This window comes from Hevea brasiliensis, chromosome 15 (assembly GCF_030052815.1).
Source record: "Hevea brasiliensis isolate MT/VB/25A 57/8 chromosome 15, ASM3005281v1, whole genome shotgun sequence".
In the NCBI taxonomy this organism is placed as follows: domain Eukaryota; kingdom Viridiplantae; phylum Streptophyta; class Magnoliopsida; order Malpighiales; family Euphorbiaceae; genus Hevea; species Hevea brasiliensis.
This window is the reverse complement of record NC_079507.1, coordinates 50,028,790-50,041,164: the sequence shown is the minus strand read 5'-3', so window position 1 is coordinate 50,041,164 and position 12,375 is coordinate 50,028,790. Positions and strand designations below refer to the sequence as shown.

At 33.2% G+C, this 12,375-nt stretch overlaps 1 protein-coding gene across 1 annotated transcript; it reads left to right on the top strand.

Moving 5' to 3' along the window:
• Window positions 1-3,547: 3,547 nt before the first annotated feature.
• Window positions 3,548-10,741, top strand: LOC110642146 (MND1-interacting protein 1). The gene is made up of 2 exons (XM_021794100.2): window positions 3,548-5,457; window positions 9,910-10,741. The coding sequence occupies exons 1-2, from the start codon at window positions 3,757-3,759 to the stop codon at window positions 10,426-10,428; spliced, it is 2,220 nt and encodes a 739-aa protein (XP_021649792.2). The 5' UTR covers window positions 3,548-3,756; the 3' UTR covers window positions 10,429-10,741.
• Window positions 10,742-12,375: the final 1,634 nt, after the last annotated feature.

Here is a 12,375-nt window from a genome sequence, read left to right as displayed (position 1 = left end):
AAATCAAAAGCATAATAAACATTTCAATCCAATTGTGTCACAATTTAATATCTCAATTCATTCAAAAATAATTTGCAAAAGAAAATTTACAGAAATTCTATGTTATGCATAAACCTTATACGAGTCACCTCTTGGCCTTGACTCAATGCCTCGGGTTCCTTCCCAGTATTCTTTTCCACTGAAACACACAGTTTTACAGTGTTTCAGTATCACAATTTATCATAACTCCAAAAATAAATTCAAATCTACTTATACCTCGCTTTAATATGCTAAACTTGACGTTCTTTAAAATTTGTATTTCAGGGTTACTATTCACAATACTATTCAAGTTAATTTATTGACTTTTTAATGCTTAATAGGTATAGAAATTTCAATTTCACTCACACACCACATTTTGGTTACCTAATTTGTTAGTTTTGGTTGTTTTCTCAAATTTTAAGTTTTTTAGGCAAAATTGCAAATTTTTAGTTTTGGTGTCTTGTATTGCACTGTTCCATTGGTCATGTTGCTGTTAGAATTTGGCTAAGTTTTATTCATAGAAATTGTTTCTTATTGTCTTAACTTTATTTTCCTTTTGAATCACTCCATTTGGAGTTTTGTAGCTCAAGTTATAGCCATTTAAACATGGCTGGCCGGATTGGCCTAACCCAGATTTTCTGGGCACCAACTTGGTTCTGGCAGTTTTAGGTCACTAAATTTGGGTGGCTAAATGACTTAGTTAAGGGCATAATTTGGACTTGTGTTTTTCATGAAAGTTGTAGCGTTATATCTCAAATTTCTACTGGTAAAATTTCAGGTCATTTGGACCTGCCTAGCCCAAGTTATGGCCAAATGAACAAACACTGTTCATTTGATCATTTTTGTACAGGTTAGAACACCCAATTTCGGATTTGGTCAATTTGTTCACTAAGTTTTGGTTACTTTCTGGGCATGATCCCTAAATGAAAAATGTGTCATTTTGTGTCTAGTTTCATTCCCAATTGGCCTCACATCAATTGGGTTAGTAAATTTTCAGTTTTGGTCCCTAAAAGGGACCTTGGTCATACTGCCCGCAGAATGTCCATAACCAATCCGAATTTCCATTTGGTTCCAACACTTCCAACATACCACAATTGGTCATACATGACCATTTTTCAGCTCAAATAAGGTCAAACACACCATTTGACCAATTCTTAAAATTTTATCTCCCAAACCCTAGGTCCAAAATCCTAACTCACAAATTGTTACATTTTATTAAATCAAAGCATATAAACATAATCACTCAACACATTCAAGCTCATATTCACCTTTAATTCAATCAAACTCATGTAAATCATACCCCCACATAGGCTGGCTGAATTTCTATTTGATCCACCATGCTTGATTTTATTCACTTATTTGTTAATTCCAAGTGTAACTTAGCTACTTAAACATAAATTCAAAGAGAGAATGAAAGAAGAACACTAACCTTAAGTGAGCAGAATTTTTCACCTCTCAAAACTTCTTCCTTTCTTTTTCTTTTTGTTGTCAAGCTCCTTATCAGGGTCTAAATACAAGATTTAATAATGGAGAGTATGGTTTCTATGGTGGGATTTAGGGTTTATGGAGCTTGGTTTAGTGCTTCCATGGAGTTATATGAGAGAGAGAGAGAGAGAGAGAGAGAGATGTTACGGCAACAAGATGAAGAAGAATGAGGTTTATTTTTTTTTTCTTTTATGTGTTTTTAATATAATTTAATTCACAATTATCCAATAATTTCAAATTTTTAATTATTAAGTTTATTGCCTCATGCATGATGTCATACATGATGTAATAAACTTTTTCACTCTTTCAACTTTTTTTCTTTTTTCCTTTTTCATTTATTTTTCTTTAGTTCTTTAATTTAATTCTTGATCTCAAAATTTTTTTTCTCCGATTTTATTTGACAGTTAGGTCAGGAGTCAGCTCTAGGGGTCAATTGACCAAATTGCCCCTCGCTGGTTCGATCCGGTTTGTAAATAATTCGATATTTCTTCTGGATCCCTGACCTAATTATTTGACCTGCTTAACAATTCTTTTTTATGCTTTTCTCTTTTTCATTGTGTTCGCAATAGTCCTAAGAACCACGGCGTCACATTTTACAGTTCGAAATTCGAGTTTAAATTGACCTCGCAGTCCTTCCCGAGAAGGTCACCCATCGCTGTGACTCTCGGCTCATTTAATTTCTTGTGTTATATTTTTTTTATTTATACTTAACTATTTGACAATTACTAATTATTTGTATTCAGGGTTTAACTAGGTGCCTTAGACGTGATTCTACTTTTCTTAATTGTCTGAACTGACACTGGTCATCGGAACAGTGAAATATACCAGGCTATACAAATAGAAGTATTACAAAAATATTGTATATAAAAGTTACGCTGGCAAAAAAAATGAACACAATCAAGAATGAAGAAAATTTTAAATTGCTTTAACTATTAAAAGAAATGCAAATTGAATTTATTTATGCAAAACAATTGCTTGTGTCTACGAGTGAATTAACAAGCATTCTAAGAAAGAAAATAAGAAAAAGGATAAAGCATAATAAGCTACTAAGATGAGATCTCTATAATAAAAAGTAACCCAATTTACTCCTTTTGCTTTTCTTAGACCTTCCATGAAATAGATTGTAAGCATCGCAATGTAGAATAACTAATATTAATAGAAGGCATAAAATTCCAATTAACCGTTGATTCATAACAATCCAAATCTCTAACAAATAACTTATGGCTTTTACCATCAATTTCTATATCATGGCACTAGGTATGATAAATGCAGAGGTAGAGGAGGCAGAGGCTATGGCCATGGTTGTGGTAGGATGGGTGACCTTAGTTGTAGACGAATGATATCGCTGATGTAGACGACTCAAAACACCTGAATACTCTTTTCCCTGAAACACCTAAATACCCATCTCTTTTTGTTTTTCAACTAAATCTGCTACTAAAGACATAACAAGTGAATCAATAAAGCGACTTTGACGCCCTCCATATGCCCGGGTCGATTATTAAGAACACAGAAGAAAAGAATATTGTAGAAGAAAAGAACAATGTAGAAGAAGTTAAAATAAAATGAATTAATATTTCTTTTATTAATTTTATTTTTAATTTAACAATGAATAAAAGATTTTAAAAATAATATTATATTATTTTTTATTATTTTTAACGATTAATTAACTATCATGATTGGCCCTATAACTGAATTAGACTTAATTAGATTAAAATTAAGTTATAAAAAAATTATTTAATTTAATTTTAAAAATGAAGGACTTATTTAGATAAGAAAAAATTTAAGAGTTTATTTAAACTGTTAAAATAAACCTTTTATCTTATTTTAATTATAATTAATTTTTAAAATTGAATTCTTATAAATTTGTAAGACATCAAATTAAAAAAATATACTTACAACTTTAGGCCCGAGCCAAAGATCAATTATAAGCCTACTTCATTATTAATCAATAAGTCAATAAATTATTGGTAAATTTTTATAATTAAATTCTTATAATTTCTTGTCATTGAATACAATTCCATAAAATTTTGTGAAATCGAATTTAACCAAACAAGCTATTAGCCAAAGATTTATAAGCTGCATGCCCTCTTGTAACTTCTCTTCTGTTCATCAAATTTCGGCGAAACTCAAACAATCCCTCAAATTCCCCTTTCCCAACCTGTAAGTATCTTTCTTGATCTTGATTTACATCCATATAATCTCTACATATAATCTCTATATAAGGTTCTTGATCTTTCTATACGCGGAATCTTTATGGGTTGCACTATGAGGGAGAAGCATATCCGTACGAACCGGAGGGTGCGATCAGCGAAGCCTGAATTCGATCCTTGCTGTTACGCCTCATCAATCTCCAAATCCATACTCGAATCTGGTCTCAAACCCTTGGCTTACCATCTGGGTCTGCAAGATTCAACCCACAGCAATCCTATCCCTAACACTAGTGGTAATCTTGATGATAACGGATGGGGTTACTGCACTGAAGAACAATTAGAAGAAATCTTGTTAAAGAACCTTGAATTTTTATATAAAGAAGCCATTTCTAAGCTTGTTGCATTAGGCTATGATGAGGATACTGCTTTAAACGCAATATTGCGTAATGGGCATTGCTATGGTGGTATGGATGTTTTAACTAATATATTGCATAACTCCTTAGCTTATTTGAATAGCAATTGTGAGAGTGGTAGTAGCAGTAGTAGTAATGGGAATTTAGATGAATGCCATCCTGTTTTTAATGATTTAAGGCAATTGGAGGAGTATTCTCTTGCAGGTATGGTTTGTTTGTTGCAGCAAGTTAGGCCGCATTTGTGTAAAGGTGATGCTATGTGGTGTTTATTAATGAGTGATCTTCATGTGGGTAGAGCGAGTACCATTGAAATTCCCATGTCTAATTCACCTGTTGATGGGAATAATACAGTGCAGAGCAGTGTTGAGAGTGTTAATAGCAATGGTGTTGATAATGGGATTGGTGTGGTGGCACCGGCGCTGTGTAGGTTTCATGGAGGGTGGGGGTTTGGAAATGGGGGAGGATCGGAGTTTGCAGTTAATGGATTTTTCTCATACAGTGGGGAAATGACTTTGCAAAAGGATATTGAGTGCCCTAAAAGGTTTAACCTATCACCTTCAATGAAGTCTTTATTGAAAAGGAATGTTGCCATGTTTGCTGCAGGTTTTAGGGCTAATTCAAAACAGATGCAGACGCAGTCTCAGGTTCAATCTGAGTCTTGCTCAGGTGTTTTGTCAGGAAGACATGCGGCACTGGTTGCAACAGCGAGTGAAGTTTTGGACGACAAGGGTGAGGAGTCTCAAAATTTGAAGAACCAAGATGGGGCTAGTACAGGGTGGAATAAGTTCCAAGATGGGCTTTTTTCAGAATTAAGTAAGTTTGGTGATTTGAATCTTGATGAAAATTTGGAACTTACAGGAGAAGATCAGAAGGATGAGATGATAGTGACCCTGCTTCATCAGATTAAGGATTTAGAGAGACAAGTAAAGGAACGGAAGGAGTGGGCACAGCAGAAGGCGATGCAAGCTGCAAGAAAGCTTAGTAGTGACTTAACGGAGCTTAAAATATTGAAAATGGAGAGGGAGGAGACACAGAGATTGAAGAAGGGGAAACAAACTCTTGAGGATTCAACAATGAAGAGGCTGTCAGAGGTGGAAAATGCTTTGAGGAAGGCAAGTGGTCAAGTGGACCGGGCAAATGCAGCTGTGAGACGGCTTGAGACTGAGAATGCAGAAATCAGAGCAGAAATGGAGGCTTCTAAGTTAAGTGCATCAGAGTCGGTGACTACTTGTTTGGAGGTTGCAAAAAGGGAGAAGAAGTGTCTGAAGAAGCTTTTGGCTTGGGAGAAACAGAAAACTAAATTGCAAGATGAGATTGCAGGAGAGAAAGAGAAGATCAAGGAGTTACAAAGATGTTTGGCTATAGTTGAGCAGGCTCAGAAGGAAGCTGAGGTGCGTAATTTTATCTCCCTTTTTATATATTTGAATTTGTATCTATCTATCTATCCATCTGCCAACTACCTATCTGTCCCCATGTATGTGCACTACTGGACGCTGACACTTCCACTCTCGTCTATGTTCTTGCCTTTTCATTTTATTGTAATTTTAAAGCAAAAGTATTATAAGAATGCTGATTGTGAATGAAGAAAATAATGATCTAGAGAGTGTATGTCCAATGCTACTTTATTTCTTCCAGCATATAAAATATAGGTCTCCAAATTTGTGTCTATCTATTAGTTAAAGCGAATTAGTTTTTAATTCCAATTACAGTTTTGGAGCAGGCAATCAGATAGCAAGGAAATGCACGTTGCTTTTGGATGGAAAACATAAGTTTATGAGCTATCAACCATCGTAAGCGTATTAACCTCCCACTAAACATGATGTAGATGCAGCTAGTTGATGAGGATAGGTGAAGCTAACAAAATGCAATGAATGTGAAAATGCTTGGCTAGCTTTATAGAGCAGTGATAATACAAAAATCTTTTTGTTTCTAAAACAAATGGCTGCAGGGCCATAATCTTTTGCTAGTTTAGGACAATTGAGAAAAACATTTTCAACCTTGATGTTCTATTCCTGTATTTCTGATATTAAAGTATGCTTTTCTGATACTAACTCAAATCAAGTTCATTTTGTCTCTATCACTAGGCTGTTTTTTTCTTGCTTTGGACAGATGATTAGTTAGGCATGCTTTGTGGCGTAGGTTTCATATAGGATAGCTAAAGGTTTTGACATATAAATTTTGATAAATGCTTTTTACATGTATAAATATAGTAACTTGTCATTATTATCCATTTCGCCAAAGCTTTTACCAAATTCGAATGCAACCATAAAACTTCAATTTGTCACATCAAAATTGGAACTTTAGTTTGTACTTCATTAAGGTTATTTTCATTATATTCGTATAAAAATTTAGTCATATTTCTGATGTAATAGTTAAGCAAATATTGTATTAAGCGAGTTCTAAAATTGAAGGTGGACCATAAGATCCTTTTATTTGGTCATGAGTCATGACATAAAATGATACAGCCAAATTTTGACATTAATGTGGCCATACGGACCTTGTTGAAACACAAACTAAAATGATTTTTACATGACAAATCGATATTAAGTCAGATTGCTGAAACTCAGTGATAAGTCCCCTATCCATGGATGAAATTATCCCATCTTTTTCCTAATTGTAAGAAAGTTGAACATGCTGTTTTGCAGGGATGTAATGGCTCATTCTAGCTTAGAGTATATGATGTTTTGGTTTTAATTTTCAAATCAAATTCTAACCCAAAAAATTGGTTATCCATGGTTGATTTTGTTGCAAAGATTGTGGTGAAATAACTTTTAGTTTGGAAGATGTTTCATCTGGGATTGATGTCAATGCAACAGCCTTGCTCAATGATAAAATTTTTTGTTTGTCGGAAGGGTAAATTTGGAGGGTGATTTGTTATAAGTTGTTACCCATAAAACTAAATTTTGAGATGTATTGTTTGAAAATTCCCTTGGAAAAGCTTTTGCTACTTCTCTCTTGCTCTCTTGATCTTTGATGATTAAATGATAAATTACCACCAACCATGTTTCTTGGACTCAGCATTTTGATTTGGTACCCATATCAATGTAACAAGACATGGACATGAGTGTGAAATATCTGTTTGGTACAAGAATTGAAAACTTGGACAAGGCAGTTTCAAAGGGCTGAAGATAATATTGAAACATTTCTTCCTCCTACTTTCTATTTGTCATTTGTTCACCCTTTTCTCATGTTGTTCCATCACCATTTTTTGTCAGATAGAGATTGGTTTGAGATCAGCATTACTCACGTAAAAGGGGGATAAAAAAACCTTTGTTTGCATGTTTGGAATCAGTGTCACCAACAGTTAACGATCTACAGATTGCTTATATTGACCTTTCAAATTTATATAAATTGCTGAGCTCATAAGCATAGTTACTAAATTTGGATTTGAATTGTGAATGAAAACCTAATTTCATGAATCAAGAATTGAGAGCCAAATTGAATTGGAAGATTTGATACATTTTCTCAAAATCAAAAATATACATATAAAACTAACAAATTGTAATGGAAGATGAAATATTTGAATGACTATTTATTGAACATGTGATTCATTGAACTTTGAAGGCAGTTAATGCAAGTCTAGTCCCACTCTTTTTAAACATGTGTTACATGCAAAAGTGAAACAAGCAGCAAAATATATTCACATGTTAGTTTCATAACAAAAAAATTTGAAATTCATATTCCTAGTATAACCATTTGGGAAACACATACATTTCTTTTAGAAGTATGCCTTTGTATCTTCACTTTCAGAGTTTCACGGTTAACTCATAAATGAAACTTTTGTTTCCATGAGCTATTGTGTTTTTGTTTGCTACATACTACAATATTTGTCAAAATAGTGAAATTTCTCTCATGTACTTTGTCTTAACTAAGAAACCAAAATAATCTAGAACTAGAGAATTGATGAGGTCCATTACCAATAATTGTAGTTTTATTTATCTCCTTTTTTTGTTTCATAACAAAAATATTAGAAATTCATGTTCCTAGGATAACCATTTGAGAAACACATACATTTCTTTTAGAAGTGTGCTTTTGTATTTTCACTTTAGTTTCACGGATAACCCATAAATGAAACTTTTGTGTTTCTGTTTGCTACATGCTACAATATTTGTAACAATAGAGAAATTTCTCTCATGTACTTTGTCTTAACTAAGAAACCAAAATAACCTAGAACTAAAGAATTGATGAGTTCCATGTCCATCATCAATGATTGTAGTTTATTTATCTCCTTTTTTTGGGTGGAAAATAAAACATTGGGAAGAGGAGAGAGAGAGAGAGAGAGAGAGATTGAGGATGAAGGGAAGTGGAATAAGATATTTTTTCTTTTTTCTTTTTTTTTTTTTGGGGTGGGGGGGGGGGGGGGGTATAAATAATAAGCAGAAGAAAAATATATTGTTTACCTAGTTTACTTTTAAACGATGAGAATTGCAAAATTTGGATAAAATTGTGAGATTTGAATTGCAAATCATCAATTTGCTTATGATTTTGATCAATTTCAATTTGCTTGGTTTGAATTGATTGAGACTTGATTTGGTTCAATTTTAATTGTGAACTTTACAATTCTTGTAACTGTGCCATGTCAATATGTGGATCTCTCTTTGCTGAGCCCTTCTATGTGGCTATGCTAGAGTATGCTAGAGTTTCATCATCATAAAGGTGTGATACTTGGGATAAAAACTACACTTGATACCTGCACGTTAGTCGAGTAACATATATCACCTTTTGACAAAGCTTGTTGTTTCTTTATGTGAAACAAGAAAATGGAGTGGCTGAAGCTCTTTTAGTGGGTGCCACTGCTTCACCCTAAATTAAGTGATTAGCTTTTTCCATTATATCCTATATATCAGTAGCTTTATGTCTTCAGAATCTATTCCCAACATTTGATGTTGTTTTGAGTTTAGAATAGGGGATGGAAAACTATGTGCCGCTTGTCGCTTGTCGCTTGATGTAACAAACTATAAGGTTAAGTGTTCTCAAATCTCAATTTATTGGATTCCATGGCTTATGTTGCTAGGCATTGGCATGAATGGAAAGCGGTCTTTGTACCATAATACATATGGGTACTCCCAATATTCATATAGCCCCTTTGGGACTGGTGACTGGTCATATTATATGGTCTTCATGTTCCCCTTGTCATCATTACTGGAAGTCTGGAATGAATGCACAAGCAATGCAATTCTAAGATCAAAATTCTGTCCTTTTTTTCTTTAGTAATAAGTTGACTTAAGTGAAGCCAATTTATTTTTCTCAGTATAATTTTCTGAACTTGGTTAATTTTGCAAATGAGCCCATTGCCACCAATCATTATTCACTATTGGTGTAGAGATTATTGCACATGCTTGATTATCTTGATTTTTTTCTCAAGTGCAAGTGCTTTGGATTCTTTCCTATTAACAGCTTTTCATCATGGATGAAAGAGAATTTCTCTGTTTTTTATTTGATGCATTGTGCCTGTCTTTCTTCTTCCTTTTTAAACTGAGCCAATCTGTATGCATTTGAAAATTGTATTGTAGGCTATAAAATGGAGAATTTTCACATGCTAACTTGCAACATGTGTTTTTATTAAGCGCTGCCAACTAAATTATGATCTTGCATAAAATTTGTCCTTGTTTATGACATCATATGGCCTTTAATTTTTTTTTTTTCATTTTATAATTAACCCTGTTTTTGTCAATAATCTTTTTAGACGGTCTCTCCTATGTGGTCGTTGGTGGTTTTTCTTTCTTTTTAAAGCAGCTTTGAAGTTTTCAGGGATTCTTTGATTTATATCTTAAAGTATCCATATTCTATCTATCCTAATCTATGCTTTGAACAAGTTATGCCATCCAATACTGTCACTACAGGCAAAGTGGAGGCAAGAAGTGAAGGTAAAAGAGCAAACTTTTGCCCAGGTAGAGGAGGAACGTCGGTCCAGGGAAGCTGCTGAGGCCAATAATAAAAGGAAGCTTGAGGCTTTGCGCCTCAAGACAGAGATAGACTTCCAACGCCACAAGGATGATCTCCAAAGACTTGAGCAGGAGTTTTCTCGTCTAAAACTATCTGCAGAGTTCACTGATTTGAATCACCAATTAAATATTTTACCCTTAGGAAAGCCTGAGAAGACAAAGCCCCAAGGAGAAACAATTGCTAGGCTGCTTCATGAATTAGATACCCTGGAGGATTCACAAGATAAGGGATCTAACTGTGATAGAGAATGCATGATTTGTATGAAAGATGAAGTCTCTATTGTTTTTCTTCCATGTGCCCACCAAGTTATGTGTGCCAGTTGCAGTGACAATCATGGGAAGAAGGGTAAAGCTACATGTCCATGCTGCCGCATTCCTATCGAACAGAGGATCCGTGTTTTTGGTGCAAGTTCATAGTCAGTGGTTTGGAGTAAGAATAATAACAAAAAAAAAATCACCTAGTGAGTTTTCTCTTTTACCTGGTATGCTTGATATTATGCATTTTACATTTCCTTGCAGCCATTGAGGCTGCATGCTATAGCATGCAATTCCCTAAAAACCGCCGGTGCTTAACGGTGGAATGAGGATGTTTGTAAATAAGAAGCTAGCTTCTTTCTAGCTGGTGCTTTTATGTGTACTTGCCTTAAACGTGCTGCTGTTACTAGAGCACGATGAGGATGTACGTAAATAATAACTGAGCTTTCTTTGAAGCTCATGCTTTTATCCTTAATACTGGTGAATTGTTGCCATTAGTTTGGAATGTTATGGCTTATTTATATGTTCAGTTTAATTAAAGTGCAACATTGATTCGACCATTATATTGTACTGCATTATATTGTTACTAAAATGCTTGATATATGGTTCCCTTTCCCCTTCAGTAGCTAATGGCTACCTGTTGGTGCTTATATTTTGGGTAGTAGGACAGTATCATTAAAAAAATATTATATGTACTGTTTTATGCGAGAAAATTTTATGTTCTCCATTTCCGTAATTAATTACTTTATGAAAAAAAAAATCATTTTATGAAAAATCTATGAGTTATAAATTTATGTTAAATTATTTTATTTTTCATAACAAAATAATTATACTTTGCATGGAGTCAAGTACCCATAGAAAGCACCTTTTATGGTCAATTTTCATATTGCAAAAAAATAATATATATATGTGTGTGTGATTGCTAGAATTTAGGCTTTGTTTGGTCTAGTGAGTAAATTTCATGGTATTGAAAAAATTGAACGGTTAAAATGAAGTTCGCTTTGATTTATTTTTCTTTTTTAAATATTTACATAACTTAAAAATCCTTTTTTTTAATAAAAAAATATAAAATTTTTAAAATTGGTTAAAATGAAGTTTCCTTTGATTTTGTATTTTTTAAAAAAATATTTACATGACTTTATTTTTTTTAAATAAAAAATATAAAATTTTAAAAATCATAAGAAAAATCTTACTTTTAATTTATTTATTTATTTTTATTATGACCATAAGTCAACATGTGGGATTCGATGAAATAAAGCCTTGGAATTAAGAAAGGTGAGAGGAAAATGGGAAAACACTTCTTAGCAGGTGAACTTTTGTGCCATTTGGAAAGTGAAATGAGGTGCCAAATGGCAAAATTTACTCTTCAAATTGAGGAGTTGAGAGAGTGCGCCACATGAATTGCACCACATAAAAATCGGATAAATTTTAATAATTAATTTTGAATTTATATAGTTATAACATTATAATCTTTTAACTTTAAAATGTAACATAAAATTTCTTAAACTTTTAAATTTTACACAGTAAAATTTTTTTAACTTTTAATTATTGATTTTTCAATTAGAAACTGATGTGAATATCTCCTATATGACGCTTAGTTAATATTTCTCTCTCTTCTTTTATGCAAAGTATAAAATTATTCTTTTTACGTATAAAAAATTATTTTATCTATAGAGAGAAGAATGATTCAATTTACACATGACTTGAGAGAGAAAAGAGAAATACTGACTAAGTTTTATGCTAGAACTGTCCAGATTAGCGTCTAACTAAAAAACTGGTAATTAGAGAGTAGAGGAATTTTACTGTACAAAATTTAAAAGTTGATGGGGTTTTATGTTATATTTTTAAGTTGAGGGACTGTAATATTACAATTAGATAAATTCATGGACAATTATCAAAATTTATCTCATAAAAATCACACCATGGAACACCTTTACTCTCTCTCTCTCTCTCTCTCTCTCTCTCTCTCTCTCTCTCTCTCTCTCTCTCTCTCTCTCTCTCTCTCTCGTTGATGGTTGATGATGTTAGGTTACCCATGAGCCCACAACCATTGCCCTTCTTTTTCTACCAAGATAGCTGGATTTCTCGTGACTATAAAGAGTTTTTGCC